Consider the following 19,917-nt stretch of genomic DNA (forward strand, 5'->3'; position numbering starts at 1 on the left):
ATGGTGGACGGAGCCTGTTTTTTGTTTTTGTTTTTGTTTTGTTTTGTTTTGCGGAGACACGGTTTCTCTGTCCTGGACTCGCTCTGTAGACCAGGCTGGCCTCAAACTCACAGCGATCTGCCTGCCTCTGCCTCCCGTGGGCCATCCCCACCTGGCCGAGCCTGTTATTTTAATCCATTTTCAGTGAGGGGCCATGCCTGAGTCCTCAACAAAGGTGAGGCTGGTGGGGACCCTGCCCTGGGAGGCACCAATTTCAGCTAAGCAAAAAACCATGCACTACTCAGGCTCACTTGCAAACTGGGGCTGAGTCAAGGGAAAGAACAGTGTGAACCATGTCTAGTATCATGAGTCCAGGTCTGTAGAAGGTGAGGGAGATGTCTGCTTGAGCTTAGCTCTGTGTGTCTGAACATGGTCCCAGCTGGCTGGTCAGGCCTTCTCTTCCTCGTGATTTTGGCAGATCTGTTGGGGCTTCCTGGCCCCAGATCCTGTCTCTAGGCCTTCGCTTGTCTACCCGCTATCTTGATCCGAGTCCCTTGTGCGTCTGCTGGGGGAAGCCCTTTGTCCATCATTAAATGTCCCTGGCCTGGCTTGTATCTGACATTGCCAGCGGCAAGTGGAATGGAATATGAAGATGTGAATCTCAGAATTGGACATGCTACTGGATGATTTGAGGGCTCACTAAGACATGGTTGCTAGTCCTAGACTTTGATTCAGTTTTGCTAAGATAGAGCTCAAAAAATGTGTATTTCAGCCTGTAGTCCTAGATACCCAGGAGATGTGAAGTAGGAGAGTTGGAAGTTCAAAGCTACTTGGGCCAGTCTGGGATGTAGGAAAAGCCCTGTGTTTAGAGGAGGAGGAGGAAGAAAGAAAGAATTTTTAGAGCTGGGAGGGAGAGGTCTAGTGAGATTGGCGAGATAGCACTGTTGGTAAAGTGCTTTCCATAAAAACAGGAACCTTGGGAGGCAGAGACGGGGAATTTCTGTGAGTCCCAGGACAGCCAGGGCAGCACAGAGAAACTCTGTCTCGGAAAATAAAAACAGCATAAGAACCTGAGGTCAGTACTCAGTACCATATAAAAGGTCAGGAGTGGTGGCATGTTTTTGCCATCCCAGTGCTGAGGAGATGGAAACAGGTGGATCGCTGCCTGGGGCGTGGTCCTGGTGAGTGGCCTATCTAGAAGACAAACCCCAGAAAACAAATGAGCTGCTGACTTGACCTTCTCAGCACATATGCACCTGCACACAGTATATTCCTATGCATACACACACACACACACACACACACACACACTTCAGGAGGGAGGAGCTGGCTGGAGAGATGGCTCATGGTTAAGATCATTGGCTACTCCAGAGGACCTGGGTTCGATTCCTGACACCCATATGGCAGCCCACAATAATCTATAATGCTAATCCTAGAGGATATGACATCCTTTTCTGGTCTCTCTGGGCACCAGGCACACATGTGGTGCACAGACATACAAGTAGGCTAAACACCCATACATACACAATAAAAGGTTTTTAAAAAATATTTATTATGAGTGCTCTCTCTTCACACACACCAGAAGAGGAAATCACATCTCATTACACATAGTTGGGAGCCACCCTGTGGTTGCTAGGAATTGAACTCAGGACATCTGGAAGAGCAGTCAGTGTTCTTAACCACTGAGCCATCTCTCCAGTCCCACAATAAAAGTTTTTAAAGGTCCAGGAATACAGTCCAGTACAGGGTGCTTGCCTAGCAATGCTAAGGCCCTGCCTCAAAAGTTTTAAAAGGGGGCTGGAGAGATGACTCAGCGGTTGGGAACACTGTTCTTCCAGAGGACCCGGGTTCAATTCCCAGCACCCATATGGCAGCTCACAACTGTCTGTAACTCCAAAATCTGACTCCCACAGACATACAGTGCGCGCACACACATGTTTTAAAAGGGCTGCCAGGTATAATGGCACATGCCTTTAATCCCAGCACTCCCAGGCAGAGGCCAGATTTCTGTGAGTTGGAGATTAATATAGTATACATAATGACATCCTTAAGGCCGGGGGCAGGAGCTGGGGCGTGGTGGTACATACCTGTGTTTCCAGCACTTGGGGAATGGAAGCAGGAGGACCAGGAGTTCAAGGTCATCCTCTGCTACAAAGCTAGTTCCAGTGCCACCTGTCCTATATGAAATCCTGCCCCCAGAAGAGGCAAGAAGTGAGTAGGATGCTTCGCCAGCATGTGGCTCAAATCTCTGTGCTGGAAAAGAAAAGTGCATTTCCGTGTGATAGTTATGGTACTGATGCAAGGACCATGCTTTGAGAAGAGCCTTTGGTAAGTGGCTTTTACATTAGCTGCACACTGGCATTACCTCAGGGAAAGGATAATTAGTTCCCAGCTCCAGAGATTGATGCAACTGTTCTAGCATAGCCCTGACATCTGGATTCTAACCCCACCAACACCCCCAGGTGTTTCTAAGGGCAACTAAACCCGAGAATCATCACTGTGTTCTTAGGACCATCAGCATGCTCCAGGAGCTTGTTAGAAAAAGCAGAATTGGGGCCCACCCTAGATAAACTGGGTCTTAATAATCCGGCAAGGGATTCAGAGACCACACGAAATAGCAAAGCTATGCATGAATAACAAACTAGAAAGAGGATGGAGAGGGGTGTTAGAAAAATTTGGGCAAACACAGGCCCCTAGGTTTCACTTTCTTAAGTCTATGTGACCCTAGGAATATGCATTAAAAATTATGTGAATGTGTGAACCTAAGTGCACCAGCAGATGCCAGGTTAGAAAGTCAGATCTGGAACTGAAGTTATCCACATGTGAGCCACCATGTGGGTGCTGGGAACAGAACCCCGGGTCCTCTTCAGGAAAGTGTTAATTGCTGAGCCACCTCCCCAGCCTAAGAATATGCTTTATTAAAAAAAAAAAAAAAAAAAAAAAAAAAGCCGGTTGGTGGTGGCGCACGCCTTTAATCCCAGCGCTCGGGAGGCAGAGGCAGGTGGATCGCTGTGAGTTCCGCGGCCAGCCTGGTCTACAAAGCGAGTCCAGGATAGCCAAGGCTACACAGAGATCCTGTCTTGGGGAAAAAAAAAAAAAAAGCCATTTCCCCTTCTCTTGCTTCATGCCATTCTGACGGGGTGCAATGCGCGTTCCCTTCAAGTTTAGATTTACCTTATTTTCCTCCATTTAGCAGGCAGAGAGAGAGATCTGACTTCCCAATTAATGAAAACGTGGTGCTCAAGTTTTCAACACAAGTCATTGCTCAGAGTGTTCAAGTAATTCAGCAAAAAGCTACGGAGTGCTTTCTGAGTGCTAAACATCGAGAAATCCAAAGAGGGAGACACAAATAAGTATACAAAAAAGGGCAGGAGTGGAACAGAATGAAACCAGAGTGGCTCACCAGGGTGGTCCGAGAAGTTTATTCCCTAAGAAGCGTATCAGAGCTCTAAAGAGTAGTCATTACAGATGTAACCGAGATAGGTTAAAGCGCAGTTTCCTCTGCAGCTAGCTTCTATAATACCAAAGAAACGGAGCTAACAGGAGAGCGTCCCACACTCTGCTCACTTAACCAGAGACACGACAGTTCTGTGCTTGTGTGTCTATGTCCCTGATTCCGCCTTTCCTTCTTCCACCCAGAAAGCACTGGGTTTTACAGATATTTCAAGCAGAGGTACTTGGGGAACGACTGCGAGAATCAGAAAACAGCCAGGACCACAGGCAAAGGGAAGGATGCTCCGAGAACCACACCTGTCGGCAGCCCCCTCCGTTACTAGCTACCCTATTGGCTAAGCGGAGATGAAAATGCCAAGGAAGGGGAGGGGCCTTTTCGTCTAGCTCCGCCCCCTAGGTCTGGCGGCTCTTTTGATTGGCAGATGACTTGGGCTTAATGGCCCCCCCCAGACCCCCGAGGCATCTGTCTGTCTCCCACTAGTTAAGCGTCCCTTAACACCCACCCTCCAAACCTTCTGTCGTTCTTCCCCCTTACCACATTTCCATGACCAGCCAATGAGTCCAGGGCAGAGTCTAACCTCGCAGCCAATCACAGCTGACTTCAAACTTGACGCACGGCTTCCCGCCCCTCACCTGGACTCCTCCCCGCGGCCAATTGATTTAGGAGAAGGGGGCGGACACACCCAATCAGAACGGCACAGGCCTCCTGATTGACACCCAGGCCCTCGCGCTGGCGTGTTGTGCTCTGAGGCGGGGAGGAGGAGGAGGAGGAGGAGGAGCCGGGAAGCAAACCCCGAGCCAATCCAAGCAAGCTGAGCGGGAGGCCAATCGAACGCCGCGCCCTGCAGAGAGCAGCCAATCCCAGGGAAGGGGCCGGCCTCATCCGCGCCAGCAACCAATGGGGCGTGCCCGATGGCGCAGAGCGACGTGCTGCGGGAGCAATGACGGACCTATATTCGGGGCTCGGGGGCGGGCCGGCGCCAGAGACGAGAAGAGAGGAGGGGAGGGCCTCCTCCGTCGCCGCCATCTTGGACCGGGCCCGTTCAGCTTCCGTGGAGCCGTCGGCAGCCGCCGCCGGGCCTTCCCTTGATCCCCGATTCCCCTACTCGGTCGTCTAGAACAACCCCGGGCCCACTTCCTCTATCAACAACCCAACCCCACTTCCGGCTTTCGCGCCGTCTTATCGCGATAGCGCCCGGGCTCGGGGCGCGAGGAAAGAGGAGGAGGAGGAAAAAAAAAAAAAAAAAAAAAAGGCGGCGGGCGGGCGCTCGCCTCTGGTTCCCCCTCCTCGCCTGTCGCGATACGCTCCGCAGCGGCGGCGCCAGCTCCTGCGGTGAGAGCGTCAGGCTCGACTGGGCCGGACCCCTTCTTCCCCTCTTCCCCTCAGCGCCGTCGGTCGACTTCCCGCTCCGCGACCCCGCCGCCTGTCGCGACACGGCCTCAGCTCCCGCGGGGCGCCCCCGGCCCTATCCTGGCCGCGCGCTCGGGCCTGGCTTCGGCTCGGGCAAGGCGGGGACCCTCTCCTCCACTCTCAGTCCTCCCCGCGCCCCGACTCCCGCGTGGCAGCGTGCCGGCCCCGGGTGCGAGGTGCCCGCCCTCCTCCGCGTCTGGCTGGGCTTGGAGCGATGGGCGCGCAGCGGGGCCGGGGAGCGGGAGGGGGGGGTCTTCATGCTCTGGGTCTTTGGGGGGCACTCCTGCAGGCATGCCCTCCCCGGGAGCTCCCTTTGGGAGCGTTGCCTCGGTGCACTCGAGTTCTCCAGCTTGTTGGTGTCTTGATGGGGGAAGCCTCTTTGGAAGAGATGGATCTTGTGGAGGAAAAAGTCCCCAAGACCAGAGGGTGCAGTTCCCTTTGTGAGTTGGAGCTTAAGCCAAAGTTTCCACCTTGTCCTCACAGCTCTGGCAGTGAAGTCTCCTAGATGTCCCATTCCACCAATCTTTTAAAAGAAGCTTGCTTTTTAATTTAATTTAATTTATTTTATTTTTATTAAACACTCCCTTCCCAAACCTTGGATTGATTAAGGACTGTCCACCGTATTGCTCACTTCTTGACTTCCTTGTCTTTTACATCTGTGAGGTAGGGTATCAGCGGCCTCTAGCTTTGGGGATGCCAGCTCCACTTAGATGCAAGCTGTCTCTGCCTGCATGGATTCGGCTTCCTAGTGGTGTCATCTGCTGGTATTGTGTGTGGTGGGAGCAGTTTAGCTTTCCTGGTTCTGTGTCTGTGGAATGTGAGCTCCCGTACTACTTTCAGTTGGTGCGTTTCTGTTGGGACAGGTCAAAGCATCTCTTCCAGACAGCTGCATCTCAGTTCTGGGCCTATCATCTCCTCTTAGGATTGTTAGTCTTTTGGGCAAGGGTGTACTTGTACTTCCCTGGCATCCCCTTCGCCCCTCATCACATGGATTGTTGTCTGCGTTTCCATTCTGGGCTACCCCAGCTCGTGTGTCTTTGTGAGCCCCCATAATTGAAATCTACGGGTGGAAGCGATGTTGCAGAGCTAGAGGGGGGTCCATCTCACCCCTTGGCACCCTGTAGGTATGCACGCGTTCCTTGCCTAAGTCTTCTGCTGTGCGAGGGGTGGTCTTCTTGTAGTTAGTTGTGTTGTCTTTGTAGGGTAGTGTTGTCACCTGTCTTCTTTGGTGTTGGCATCCTCCTCCTCCCCCCTTGCATTCAAGATGGTCACACCCCCTGTGTACCCAGTGTGAGAGTAGACAGTCTTGGATGTGAGTGCCTCTAGCTAGTGAGACTCCTCCTTTGTTACTTTTCTGTGGGTCTAAAGTGAAGGTACCTTGTGCTGTGTCTGAGACTTGGGAGAGAGACCACTGTTGTCATTTTGCTTGGGGATGACTTTTCAAGGTGTGGCTTTTTCATTCCCTAACTTCGGTGTTGGGCCTCTCCACCTCTGACCAGGACCTACTTTATCCACCTCACAGAGCCTCCATGTGGCAGGGCCAGCATCCTGTACTGCGTTCAAGTTCCACCTCCAGGGCTGCTTGCTACCACTCCTGGCTTTAGTGTGAGCCCTCTTAGCTGCCGTGTGCTGTCTATGCTCCAGGATGCTTGTGTGGCGCTCAGCAGTACCAGGCTTCAGGGTTAAAGTTATATCCCTCATCAGGTCTCTGTGTGATGATCTTGGCACCTGTGGTGAGAAGGCCTGTCTATTGCTTTGTTGTTGGCTCCTGCTGTGAGTCCTGATTTGAGGATTTGCCACAGCCTTGGACAGAGGATCCTAATGATTAGCCTCCACCTGCGCCAAGAGGCCCAGCTTCCTCCATGCTGCCTGAGCCCTCCACCATCTGTGCATATGTTCTGTGTGTAGGTTCTTGCCTACCTCAACAGGGCCCTGTCTGTGGTGATGGCCTCCTAGGGCAGGTCTTGGGAAGTGAGGTAGGTACCAGCCTCCTTGGCGTCTGCTGAGCTTCTGAGGTGAGTGCACCTTCTTAATGTGGAGTGTGTCTTTTGTGGAGAGAAAGGGTACTGCCTCCACTCTAGCTGAGGCTCCAGCCTCTGAGCACAAACTCCTGGGTGTGTGGTGCACCCTTCTGCCAGTCAGATGTGGTGTTCTCTAATCACGCCTGTGCCCACTTTGATAGCTGAAGTATTACATCAGATTTTTTTTTTTTTTTTACTTTAAAAATTTACCTTTAGTCTATGTGTATTTTGCCAGTGTGCTGCATGTGTGCTGTAGCTGAAAAGGCTATTGGTGCCTCTGGAGCTGGAATTCCAGACAGTTGTGAGCTGCCATGGGGGTGCTGGGAGCTGAACCTGGGTTCTCTACAAGAGCAACAAGTGCTCTTAACTTGTGAGTCACCCTCTGTGCCTAATTTTTTAAAGTATTTTTTTGTATGTGTGTGCATGTCTTGGCAGAAATGTGGCAGTCAGAGGAAAACTTAAAGAAGCTGATTCTTTGCTTTCGGGATTTGGGACCTAGGATTTGAATCCAGTCTTATAGCAACCACCTTTACCTACTCAGCCATCTCATTGGCCCTTAATTATTTTTTTTATTACATTTATTTGTTTTTTGAGACTCTGTAGTCTCAAAATACAGCTCAGGATGGCTATGAGCTCTCATTCCTGCCCTGTCCTCCCAAATGCTGAGGTTATAGAAGTGTCTCGCCATACTTGGCTCAGTTTTTTTCACCTGTACTAATCACAAATGGCTGGCAGCCACAGCACGGGACACTGCATCCTGAGTTCCTGGATGGCCTGGAACTCACAGAGATCTGCCTGCTTCTGCCTCCTGAGTGCTGTTATTATGCAGCACCAACCCTGGCCCAACATTTGTTTGTTTATTGTGCGTGTGTGTGTGTGTGTGTGTGCGCGTGCGTGCTCTTGGACATGTACAAATGCAGGCAGCGTACATGTGGAAGATAGAGGACATCTTTTGAGAGTTGGTTCTTTGTCCCATGTGAATCCTGGAGATTGAGTTTAGGATGTCAGGCTTGCTGGCCAGAAACTATGCTGAGCCAACTCACTGGCCTTTTATTACCCTTGTTCATTGGTACTTTGCTTCTGGCCCCTTTAGGAGTTGTGGGGTTTTATTTGTTTGTTTTTGTTTTTGCTGCCACAGTACTGTCCTCTCACTGCAGGATAGTATCACTTCTCCCCTATGCTGAAGTTCCAACCACTTCACTGGAACTAGGGTAGAGGCTCACCTCCTTAGGGTTGGAATGCTTTGTCCAGGTAGCAGTGCCTTCCCAGAACCATCCTGCAGGCAGGCTCATGGGACAGAGTGGGTAGTGTAAGCTGTTGTTTAACATTCCTTCCTTCCATGGTGTAAAACAAAAATGGTGCTGATGGATATTAGAGGCAAGACTCACTCCTGGGCAAGATCTTGAACACCTGCTGGTATCCAGGCAAGGCTCCTGGATCGGAGGTACCTGTTCTACTTCAGTCTCCTCTGTGTGGCTCTTTGCTTAGTCCTTTTGCTAGTTGATTCATCTTCCTGAAGATCCCTGATGTGTGGTATGTCAGTAGTCCTTGGATGAAAATGCTACCCCCACCCCCAAATAGGTCCTTTACTGAAGAGATATAAGTTCCCAGTGGGGACCCTACAGAGTTAATTTTTAAAATTCCTTTCAGAGGAAGTACCAGCCCAGTCTGCTCTAGGCCTCTTTTTCTAAATCTCCCTAATGCAGTGTCCCATGCTGTGGCTGCCAGCCATTTGTGATTAGTACAGGTGAAAAAAACTGAGCCAAGTATGGTGGGACACTTCTGTAACCTCAGCATTTGGGAGGACAGGGCAGGAATGTGAATTCATAGCCATCCTGAGCTGTATACTCTGTCTTGTAAAAGGAGAGGTTCCATTTTTTCACTGCACCGGTTATAGTGCATTAGGTGGCCCACTGATCTGCACTTTGCAACATTTCCCACAGTGCACCTTCTGTTAAGATTTTTCTGGGTTTTTTTAAAAAAAAAAAAAAAAAAAAAAGATTTTTCTGGGTATGCCTTTCCTCAGTAGTAAGGACCCTCAATCTGGCTGTCTCTGCTTTGATGGCTAAGAGGTACATTGGGGCACTCCTGCCCTCTGTCAGTCTAGTTCTCAGAGCCTTACTTTTTAGTATACCCACAGGAGGCACAGCTTCTGCTAGCAGCCCAGAAATCCTCTTAGTATGACCCTTCCTCTCTAGGTTCTGTTTCCGTGTCAGGTTTTGTAGTGTTTACTTCCTGGCCTACAGACCTCCCCTCCTCAGTGCTTTGTCCTCAGGCCTCTCTGAATTGAACTCAGCTTCCTTCAGAACAAAAGTAGGAGCCTCTGTAAATCTTGGTTTCTGTTCTGATGGGTTCATATTTCTGAGTCTAAATTGCTAGTCTATCTGATATGGAATTCCTCCATGTGTGCAGATATGCTCTCACACAGCTAAGGTACCTCTTCACTTTATTTTCTTGGTAAGATTTCTATCTTCTCTTAGCCCTCTTTGAGGTGCTGTTTCCTGCACCCAAGTTTATATAACCATTTTTAGTGTCAGGCTCTTCTGGTGAGGAGCATTATCTGTTCAGGGGTCCAGGATTCTGCTGTGGAGTACATTTCTTGGAAGTGTAAGACCTTCTTTTTGACATCCTGCCCTGTCACGTATGAGTGGGTCCAGGTCTTCATAGCTGTAGAAGTCCCCTGTCACCCTTCCCTTTCAGCTCACACCTGTATAAATAGAACCTTAGCCTTTCCAGGGGTTGCCATCCTCCTGTATTCCCTGACTTGCCTGGCGTGGCCTCTCCCAGTCACCTCTACTTCCAGCCTTTCTGTTTAGAAAGCACCATTCCCAGGGCCGATGCCTCCACCTCAGCAGTCCATCCGTGTGTGCTGCATGTGCTCTAGTGTCATCTAGAGGACAGATCCTAAGTCAGAGGTCCACAAATCAGATACAGTATTCTTTGTTTCAACTGTTTCCCAGAATCCAGTGTGCTAGTCTCTGTGCTGGGCGGTTAAAGGAATGGAAGAGTAGACCAGATCTCTCATGTGGCTGGAGAGTAGCTACATAAAGAGTGTTTGCATGGGCAAGGCCCTGGGTCTTATCATGAGGTGGAAGAGGGCAAGTAAATGCTTCTTCCCTCTACCATCACACCTATCCCATGATTCTCACCCGAATCCATGTGTCTGGGTTTGGACCAGCTGAGGAATAGATGTTAAATCCTTCCTAATTTTTTCCAACAGCGTCCGTTTCCAAGAGAGTATGAAGAGAGTGCGTTTGTAGGGCAGGGAAGATGGCGGACAAGCGCAAACTCCAAGGTAATCGAGTATCTACTGTTCATGTGACCACATGCTTCCCCCCCCCCCCCCCCCCCCCCCCGGGAATTTCTCTGGATGGTTGCTGCCTTAGGATATTAACAGTCTCCCTCCCTGGGCAGGTGAGATTGATCGCTGCCTGAAGAAGGTGTCCGAAGGCGTGGAGCAGTTTGAAGATATTTGGCAAAAGGTACAGAGCCTAGGAACCTCACAGTCTGGATCTGTGGGGAGAAGAATCAAGAAGCTCAGGGTCTTGGGGTGTTGACCAGGGAAGCATCTCTGAGATTGACTATGGGGAGGGGGTCCCAGATTTCCCAGCCAAGGAAGAAAGAGACTGGACCTTTACTGCTTTGGCGAGTTCTGGGCAGCCACTCTCACATTGACTGCTGAATTCTTCATCCCTCAGCTCCACAATGCAGCCAACGCGAACCAGAAAGAAAAGTATGAGGCTGACCTAAAGAAGGAGATTAAGAAGCTACAAGTGAGGGGGCTGGGGCTGGACTCTTGTGTCCTGTGGGAGGGGGGATGGGAGAGTGGACTGCTGGGTCCCAGGGAGAAGAGGTCACTGAGGGCCCCAGTTGGCAGGTCTGCAGCCTGATTTCTCTGCTGTTTCTCCCGTCAGCGGCTGAGGGACCAGATCAAGACATGGGTAGCATCCAATGAGATCAAGGACAAAAGGCAGCTTATCGAAAACCGCAAGCTCATTGAAACGGTAGGAAACCAGTGCCTAGGGCTTTCTGGGGTGGAGTTATGGTTAGGCTCCTAAAACCCTAGAACGCAGAGGTGGAACAGCCACTACAGAGTCCTGGGAGGAGTAATGTCTCTACAACTAAGGGAAGGGCAAGATGATGGCCCTGGGCTTTTGTAGCAGTGCTGGTCCTTAGAGCTCCTGTCCATCTCTGAGAGCTCTCCACCAACTGTGCTCTCCACAGCAAATGGAACGGTTCAAAGTTGTGGAACGAGAGACCAAAACCAAAGCTTATAGCAAGGAAGGCCTGGGTCTGGCTCAGAAGGTGGACCCTGCCCAGAAGGAGAAGGAAGAGGTTGGCCAGTGGCTCACGGTGAGTGGGGACAGAGAAGGAAGTGAGCACATGGACCCAGACTTAAGTATGTATCAGGGACTTAAGGATAAACCCCTTTCCCTTTTCTCCCCCCAGAACACCATTGACACCCTAAATATGCAGGTGGACCAGTTTGAGAGTGAGGTGGAGTCACTGTCGGTACAGACACGCAAGAAGAAGGGCGATAAGGATGTGAGTGGGGGGCACCATCACCCACAGGGTAGAGATGGATGTTTCCTGTGAACAGGGGGCATCTGGAGGCTCAAGATACACCTGGGGTAGAGGTTAGAGAGGCAGGGTGAGGCAGCCGAGCTGGCTGAGTGGTGTAGGGAGGAGGTGAGACAGGATCCTGTCCTATCTGAGTAGAAAGTGGGGCTGTTGTTAGGGGCAGTTTGGGTGATGCTAGACTAAGGTTCAGCTGTGACCACAGAGTAAGTGAGCCCTGAAGGAACAACCACATTGGGAGGTTACATAGCACTCCAAAATCCCCAGGTTCTTAGGAGGTGGGTGGTGTGTCTCTGAGAACTAGTGGCTGTGGGATACCTGGGAATGGATGGTTTGCCAGAGCCGGGTATTAGGGTCCCGGGTCTTGCACCTCTAGGATTATAGGGTGTGAGTTCAGCTATGTCTCTTTAGTGGTGTCACCAGAGAAGGAAGCTGAGATGGAATGGAAAGTAAGGTGTGTCGTGATTGGTGTGACTACTTGAGACCCAGCTACCCAGGGACAGAGAGGAGAGAGTGGGTCCTTGACAAAAGGAGAGATTGGGAGGTGACACTAAGGAGTGAAGTTGTAAAGGGAATTGGAAGCGTGAGAGGAGCCCGACTCCCTGTGGCCGTCGAGGTCGTAGACTGACAGCAAGTTTCCTTCCCATGGCTCATCCTCATGACTGCCATCATTGCTGCAGTGAGACAGGATGTGTATTCCAAGCACAGGCATCTCAGGGTTCTAAGGATCTCCAGAGCAGTGGATCCTTGAGCTGTCACTGGGACAGAGGGTGGGCAGACTCCTCACTGCTCCATGCTAGGAGTGGCTGGAATGTAGCTTTTGGGGCACTCTGGGGATAGGGACTGAGGACAGGTTCTGTGGGGGCAGGAGGGCCGGGCAGGTGCTCTGCAGCCCCTGAGCCTGCCCTGGGCTCGCCAGCAGAAGCAGGACCGGATCGAGGGCTTGAAGCGCCACATCGAGAAGCACCGCTACCACGTGCGCATGCTGGAGACCATCCTCCGCATGCTGGACAATGACTCCATCCTGGTTGACGCCATCCGCAAGATCAAGGATGATGTGGAGTACTACGTTGACTCGTCCCAGGACCCCGACTTCGAAGAGAATGAATTCCTCTATGACGACCTGGATCTCGAGGACATTCGTGAGGCCCTGGGCTGACCTTCGTGGCACAGAGGGTGAGGGCAGGAGGCATGGCTGTGCCAGCTAAGCATGCTGCTCCCCTGCCCCCACAGCACAGGCGCTGGTCGCCACCTCCCCCCCCAGCCACAGCCACATGGAGGATGAGATCTTCAACCAGTCCAGCAGCACGCCCACCTCAACCACCTCCAGTTCTCCCATCCCACCTAGCCCAGCTAACTGCACTACGGTGAGTGTCTGGGGTCCAAGAAGGTGGGCATGGAGGAGTCAAAAGCCCAGTCTTACCTTAGAGAGAACAGCTAAGGAAGTAATGGCTGGCCTTTTTGTGCTCTAAAGGCCCTAAAGCGAAAAGATAGACCCTGGGTCTCTGCTCAAGGTGCATGTAGGTCTTCTGTGGTGTGCAGGGGTGGATTGGGGGCTGTTTGAGAAGGTGAGCAAGCAGCTGGGTGTTTCCCCTCTGACAGGGATTCAGGGTTGACCTTTATAAAGAAAAAGGTTCCTGCGTACTTCACAGGATGGGAGTTGAGTGCTGGCTCTCAGAAGACTGTACTAATGAGCTCAGATTTAGAATTTCAGGTTGGGTGTTGAAACAGTTCTGAAGCACAAGTCCAGTCAGGTTCGGCCTATGAGAGATGAAGAGCAGTAAGGGCCCACCTGGATCCCTAAAGAAAGGGTTGGCCTATGTGTTGGCACCTGGGAGGTCACAATTTTTAACTCTATTTCCCCAACCTTAGGAAAATTCTGAAGATGACAAGAAGAGAGGCCGCTCAACAGATAGTGAAGTCAGCCAGGTGGGTCCAAGCCTGAATCTGATGCTTGTCAATTGTTAATTCAGTGGTCTCCAAAATTATTGAAGCTGGAGGGCTGGCCACAGTGCTGGGCTCTTGGAATAGTGGCATGCCAGAAACAGTGCAGCCCTGAGGGCAGGCTGATGACTCCTGTGGTTGAGGTGGCCTGTGTTCTGGCCGGATGGTACTGTGGGCAACGCAGGTGACACAGAGGTGCTGCGGCAAGAAGCTTGGAAGCATGAGCGGTGGGCCTGCTGGGCTGGGGACCTGGTCTTTGTAGTCATTCTCTGAAGGAACTAAGCAAGCCTGAGAAGTGATCAGAAAGTCAGACTGCTGTGTTGAGCTGACTGCAGGAAACAGTTCTGAGAGAGGAAGGCACTATGTGGCCCTTCTCTGAATTCCTTTGATTCCCAGTGAATGAACTTCTTAGCTCTGTCATCCTCTCCTAAGATAGAGACATACTTTAGGAAAAGGAATGTTGTTGAAGGTGCCCAGAGCCCTGCCCCCCCACCCCCCCACCCCCGGGGCTAATGGGTAGTCAGGATAGTCCAGGTGGGAGGACCTAGGCGGACAGTGATAAGGCTCATGTGGGGACCAGGGTTGGAAACAGGGTAATGAAGTGAGGCAGAGACTAGGCCAGGGACTCCTGGGAATGGGCCTAGCTGTGCCACCGCAGGCCCCCTGATGGTCAAACGGTGATCCCAGGAAAAAGGTGAATGGCCAGTTCCCTGTGGTGCTTGTTTGGTGTCAGAAGTCTAGGAGGCAGTTGGGCGTGGCAGCCTGGTTGTTGGAGCTTAGTTGAAGCAGGGATGCCCTGGTCATTAAGCTCTGGAGCACTGAATTTTACAGTTCCATGACTAGCTATAGTAGACCTTTAGCTGACATTCAGAAGTAGCCTGCTTGTCCCAGTTCCCTTACTCTTAATGCTGATAGAACTAATCCCAAATTGAGGCTGGGTTATTTTGTTGTTTTGCAAGAACATCTCACTATATCTTGGATTGAACTCTCCAACTAGACCACTAGACCAGGCTAATCTCAAACTCATAGAAGTCTGCCTGTCTCTGCCTTTCAAGTACATGATCAAAAAGGAATGAGCCACCACTCCAGTTCTCAAGTTGAGGGTATTTGAGTTTCTCTTGGTCTCTTGTCTTAACAACCTAACCTTTGTCATATTTCATGTGGGTTTCAGAGGCAGTAGTACCCTAAGAGGACTTGGGACAGCTGAGTGGGCTGGAAATAAATAGGTTTTAACATGAGGGTGATTGAGGTCTCCTATGTGCCCTAGAGAGTGTGGACAGTTGGTAGCAGGTCAGAGAAGAGTTGGGGAGACAATAAAAGAGTGGTGGGTAGGGGGTGAGCTGGTCTAGTACCTGACCCTTTGTTCTTTCTTTCCTGCAGTCTCCAGCCAAAAACGGCTCCAAGCCTGTCCACAGCAACCAGCACCCCCAGTCCCCAGCTGTGCCGCCCACCTACCCCTCTGGCCCCCCACCTGCCACTTCTGCCTTGAGCTCCACCCCTGGCAACAATGGGGCCTCTACCCCAGCAGCACCTCCAAGTGCCCTGGGCCCCAAGGCCAGTCCAGCTCCCAGCCACAACTCGGGTACTCCTGCCCCCTATGCCCAGGCTGTGGCCCCACCCAATGCCAGCGGGCCCAGCACTGCCCAGCCCCGGCCCCCCAGTGCCCAGCCGAGCGGGGGAAGTGGTGGTGGCAGCGGAGGGAGCAGCAGCAATAGTAACAGTGGCACAGGCGGAGGGGCTGGCAAGCAAAACGGTGCCACCAGTAAGTGGAGGCCAGAGTGGGGGACAGGGCAAGGTGGGCAGTGGCTGACAACCTGTTTACACTTGCCCTTCTTTTCCCAGGCTATAGTTCGGTTGTGGCAGACAGCCCTGCAGAGGTGGCCCTGAGTAGCAGTGGGGGCAGCAGTGCCAGCAGCCAAGCCCTAGGGCCCAATTCAGGCCCCCACAACCCAGCTCCCAGCACCTCGTGAGTTCGGGGATGGCTGGGTGTAGGCACAAGTTCTCATGCCACCCTTGCTTCAGATTTCCAAGTCCTGCTCTTCTTGGGTAGCCCAGTGTATCCTACCTTCACTTCAGCAAGGGTTCCTGTCCCTGCTTCTTACTGCTTGGGGTATATGTACAGCAGTTCCCAGCTGCACCCTCTTTTATTTATTTATTATTTTTTTATTTTTGGTTTTTCAAGACAGGTTTTTCTCTGTGTATCCTTGGCTGTCCTGGATTCACTCTGTAGACCAGGCTGGCCTCGAACTCAGTGATCCGCCTGCCTCTGCCTCCTGGGTTCTGAGATTAAAGCGCATGCCCAGCTTTTATTTATTTTTAACTCAGGTTTCAGACGATGCTGTTTCCCTATTTCTGCTCTGCTCTAAGGCAACCTGATTCCCATGAGTGTGGGGGCTTTTCAAGTAAAATGTCCTACTCCTCCATTTCTTTAGTCTGACGTCAGATTACACCAGCAGTTCCAAACACATGCTGAATGAAAGCTCTGCCACCTTGCCTGCCTCATTCCCAGCCCCAGTGGGATTGCACCATGTGCATCTGTGCAAGGCTACTTGTTCTATGACAGAAATTTGATTTGGTCTGAGTTTGCCTCAGTAAGAGCTCTGGAACTATCCCATCCCCTGTCTTTTAGCCTCATAAGCTATAGGGGGATCCTAAAAACCCTTAGTATCTCTGCTGTGCTGAAGAGGATCACAGAGCTTGGATCCACTTCTGACCACCCCAGCTGTCTTGCCATCTGCTGCTCCTTTTGGCCTGTATTCGGTGTCCATTTGCCTTGAAAGACTTTGAATCTGAGTATCCTCCATTCTTTGCCCAGAAAGGAATCCAGTACGGCAGCCCCGTCGGGGGCTGGGAGTGTGGCTTCAGGCTCAGGGAACAACTCAGGGGGACCCAGCCTTTTGGTGCCTCTGCCTGTGAATCCCCCCAGCTCTCCAACGCCCAGCTTCAGTGAGGCCAAGGCAGCTGGAACCCTGCTCAATGGTCCTCCACAGTTCAGCACCACCCCAGAAATCAAGGTGAGCTCAGATGTGGGTCCTGAGCCCATCCTGGGATAGGGAATCCAGTGTGTGTACTTATCTAAGGGGAAAAAAGGCATTCTAGAAGTTCTCCTAAGTGGGTGCTAGGGTTTTAGAGTGGTTTTGAAGGGAGAAGATACAAAGTGACACCTTGTGGCAAGGCTCCTGTGAGGCTGTGGGTGGGATGGGGGAAGAGTAGCAGAATGAGTCCCTCCAAGAGAGCTAGGGTGCAGGTCTGTGGGTGCGCTTTGGAGATGGAATAGTTGTACAGAGTGGGTAGAAGACCAGCCCTAAGCTGCTCTACCAGGGAAAGCAGTGTGGGGGCTGCAGACTGAACCCACTGATGTTCCCAAGGCGACTGAATGCCCAAGGGATGGCCAACACCATTAAGGCAACAAGAGAGCCTGCAGTTCTGCCAGCTACCCCCCTCAAGATGCCATACTACTTTGGGAAGTCCAGTGGGCAACCAGGCCCCCCCACACACACACACACTTGTGGTGTCCAGCTGTGTACTTTGTAGGGTCTGGTTTCCCCTGAAATGTGTTACAGACCCTGCATTTCCTGATGGTGATCTCAGATTTGCAGCTTCCCTATAGCCATGGTGTTTTAGCATTGTATGGGTGGATGTTGCAAATAGGGAACTGGCAACAGCAGATTAGGAAGAGTGTACAGAGGCCAGGCTGTGCATTTTTATGCAGCCATCTCTGCTCCAGGTCCTGAGGCTGGGCCTCTTTCTCTTCCCAGGCTCCTGAACCTCTGAGTTCTCTGAAATCCATGGCGGAACGGGCAGCTATTAGCTCTGGTATTGAGGACCCTGTGCCAACGTTACACCTAACAGATCGAGGTGACAGTCATGGGATGGTGGGTAGGGCAAAGGCCAAAAAGGAGCTGATCCCATCCTCATGAGGGGCCTGGTGGCCCATCCCTCCCTACAGACATCATCCTGAGCAGCACATCAGCACCACCCACCTCAGCCCAGCCACCCCTGCAGCTGTCAGAGGTGAACATACCATTGTCACTGGGCGTGTGTCCACTGGGGCCAGTATCCCTCACCAAGGAGCAGCTATACCAACAGGCCATGGAAGAGGCCGCCTGGCACCACATGCCCCACCCCTCTGACTCTGAGCGAATTCGGTGAGGGGCTGAGGACCGGGACTCCACATTCTGAGGGGAGGAGCTGGTTCCTGGGTCCTGAAAGACTAAGTAGAGTACTTTTCTCTAAGTGAGGATTTGGCTTGGGCTCCCAATAGCAGGTTGAAGTGTGCTTCTGAACACCCTCCTGAAGGCAGGGCAGGAGCTGCAAGTCACCTGGCGCTAAATCCTCACTGGTTCACAGGCAGTACCTCCCCCGGAACCCTTGCCCGACACCCCCCTACCACCACCAGATGCCACCCCCACACTCGGACACAGTGGAGTTCTACCAGCGCCTGTCAACAGAGACGCTCTTCTTCATCTTCTACTATCTGGAGGTACAGCAGGGCCCCTGGGGCAGCCTCGGGCCCCCCAGCTCCGCCGCCACCGCCGCCATCCCCCCTCAGGCTGGAGGGGCGAGGTGGGTGTCCCACTGCGGCCACTGGGACCGCACCCCTTCCTTTCCCAGTCCTGGGCCCCCTCCAATCAAACCTGTCCCAGTCCCAAGGCATTCCAGTTGCTTAGACTCAAGGAGAGGCTGCAGGCTGCAGGCCATGTACAGTTTCCACTGCCAAGAGCTCTCGGCTCCTGGTATACCCTTTAGTTTAGGCTAGCTGCTGAAGTGCAGGAGACACTCCCAAGGCCTCCCTGGAGACCTCTTGACTGAAGTGTCAGCCCCTCCCTGCCCCTTGAGAAGTTTTCTACATCATCTCCTCTCAGCTTTCATTATGGATTAGTTTCTCTTCTTTCTCAAAGCTTTTCTGAAAGCAATTCTCACTTCCTGTCTCATTTTCTTCTGACCATGGTATGTTTTGTGCTCACAGCACTGTCTCCAAGTGGACTCTACCCCAGCTGGTCTGTGGTGGGGGCCTGGGTCCAGCCCTAACGCCCTGCTCTTTTCCCCCTGCTGCCTACCCGATTTGGGTACCTTCTGATCTTCCTCTGCGGTTTTTCTCCCAGGGAACTAAGGCACAGTACTTGGCAGCCAAGGCCCTAAAGAAGCAGTCCTGGCGATTCCACACCAAGTACATGATGTGGTTCCAGAGGCATGAGGAGCCCAAGACCATCACAGATGAGTTTGAGCAGGTGAGGGCCCCACTCACCGTGGTCCCACTGGCGTATGCCTAGTGTCCCCACGCCCAACCCTCAATCAACTCTGCTGGCCTTTCTTCAAGCACAGTCCTGTAGACTGACCACACTGGTCCCCTACACTGCTTAACCTGTCCTAGGACACTGTCCCTGTCCATCTGTCCACTTGTCAGTGCTTTAGTTCTGAGGAGTTGTTCTCTCTTCCAAAGAGAAGCCTTGCTGGAGCTTCTAATTGCCTCCACTAGGCAGCCCTGGGTACTTTAATTTAGTATGGGATTTTCTTGGGGGCATCGCCCAAACCCCGACCTCCATGGCCCCTTCCTCCTTCATTTCCTGGCAACCAGCAGAGCAGGGACTGAGCATACTTGGGAATCTATTTAGGCAGCCTTCTCAAGTCTCAACCATGAGCTGATTGGAAACCCCATTCTCCCTAAATACCCTGAACCCTGGTCTGGGTTTGAGCCATCAATCAAAACTCTCCATTTGTTCCCTGTCTGTAAAATGGGAGCAACAGCACCCACCTTGTGCAGTTGTTACAAGGATTAAATGAGTTGATATGTAAGTACTAATTGTGCCTGTTATACAGTGAGCGTCACAGATTTTTCTTTTTAATTGCTTTCAGTTGGTGTGTTTCACAGTGGTTTCCCATACGTATTTTTGAGGTCTCACAGAACTCTATTCTGTTCCCTACATTCTTCCATTTCAGATACTTGACCTAGCTTCCTTGCAGTATGCTCTCCAGCCTTGACTTCAGGCTTCTTCTCCCACCCACTTGGTCCTTCATCCCAGGGCATTGAGTCACTCAGAATCTCAGTTACAATGAAGTGTGTGTCCCTGCAGAGCACTTGGATGTAGATGATGCATATGTTGTGTTCACCTGAACCTGTTGGTCCCCATTCCTCAGTGTGTCCGTGAAGATAAGCCTAGGCCTCGGTGGTGTATTTTGTACTTAGCTGGGGTCCTCCAGAGCTGTAGAGAATCCCAGGCTTGTTGCTTGGATGTCACAGTGAAAGCATGTAAGACAATTTGCTTGGCACCTCCACACCCTTGACAACTGCCTCTTTTGTCCATCTGCCTGGCCCAGATCTCAGCCCCCCTCCTCGTCCACTCACTGACAACCACCTTCTTCCCCGGCCAGGGCACCTACATCTACTTTGACTACGAGAAGTGGGGCCAGCGGAAGAAGGAAGGCTTCACCTTTGAGTACCGCTACCTGGAGGACCGGGACCTCCAGTGACAACGGTCCCCTCTGTCTAACCCCTCCCCCGCATGCTGATCCCCCTGCCCAGGTGAGGGC

The 19,917-nt window shown here is 51.9% G+C and overlaps 2 protein-coding genes across 7 annotated transcripts in view; both read left to right on the plus strand.

The window, feature by feature from the left end:
- Positions 1 to 19,917, plus strand: part of Ndufa3 (NADH:ubiquinone oxidoreductase subunit A3) — a 331,527-nt gene that overhangs the window by 23,902 nt on the left and 287,708 nt on the right. The window lies entirely within an intron of this gene.
- Positions 4,426 to 19,907, plus strand: Cnot3 (CCR4-NOT transcription complex subunit 3). 4 transcript variants are annotated; one of them, XM_051162241.1, is made up of 18 exons: positions 4,426 to 4,765; positions 10,085 to 10,159; positions 10,279 to 10,346; positions 10,563 to 10,637; positions 10,779 to 10,868; positions 11,089 to 11,217; positions 11,314 to 11,409; positions 12,362 to 12,584; positions 12,676 to 12,809; positions 13,315 to 13,371; positions 14,767 to 15,148; positions 15,229 to 15,352; positions 16,202 to 16,400; positions 17,145 to 17,244; positions 17,336 to 17,534; positions 17,737 to 17,869; positions 18,492 to 18,617; positions 19,759 to 19,907. In XM_051162241.1, the coding sequence occupies exons 2-18, from the start codon at positions 10,135 to 10,137 to the stop codon at positions 19,855 to 19,857; spliced, it is 2,259 nt and encodes a 752-aa protein (XP_051018198.1). In that variant the 5' UTR covers positions 4,426 to 4,765; positions 10,085 to 10,134; the 3' UTR covers positions 19,858 to 19,907. The 4 variants fall into 4 exon arrangements, with proteins under 4 accessions (XP_051018198.1, XP_051018201.1, XP_051018200.1 ...); XM_051162244.1 differs by having other exon boundaries at positions 14,767 to 14,968; XM_051162243.1 differs by having other exon boundaries at positions 12,365 to 12,584.

The sequence above is a fragment of the Acomys russatus genome, chromosome 19 (assembly GCF_903995435.1).
Source record: "Acomys russatus chromosome 19, mAcoRus1.1, whole genome shotgun sequence".
Taxonomy (NCBI): Eukaryota; Metazoa; Chordata; class Mammalia; order Rodentia; family Muridae; genus Acomys; species Acomys russatus.

What these genes read in the sequence shown, in the direction of transcription:
- Cnot3 (XM_051162241.1), top strand. Translation starts at nt 10,135, where the DNA reads ATGGCGGACAAGCGCAAACTCCAAG. An exon ending in GGACAAGCGCAAACTCCAAG is followed by an intron (nt 10,160 to 10,278) that starts GTAATCGAGTAT and finishes CTCCCTGGGCAG; the next exon opens with GTGAGATTGATCGCTGCCTG. An exon ending in ACCGCAAGCTCATTGAAACG is followed by an intron (nt 10,869 to 11,088) that starts GTAGGAAACCAG and finishes TGCTCTCCACAG; the next exon opens with CAAATGGAACGGTTCAAAGT.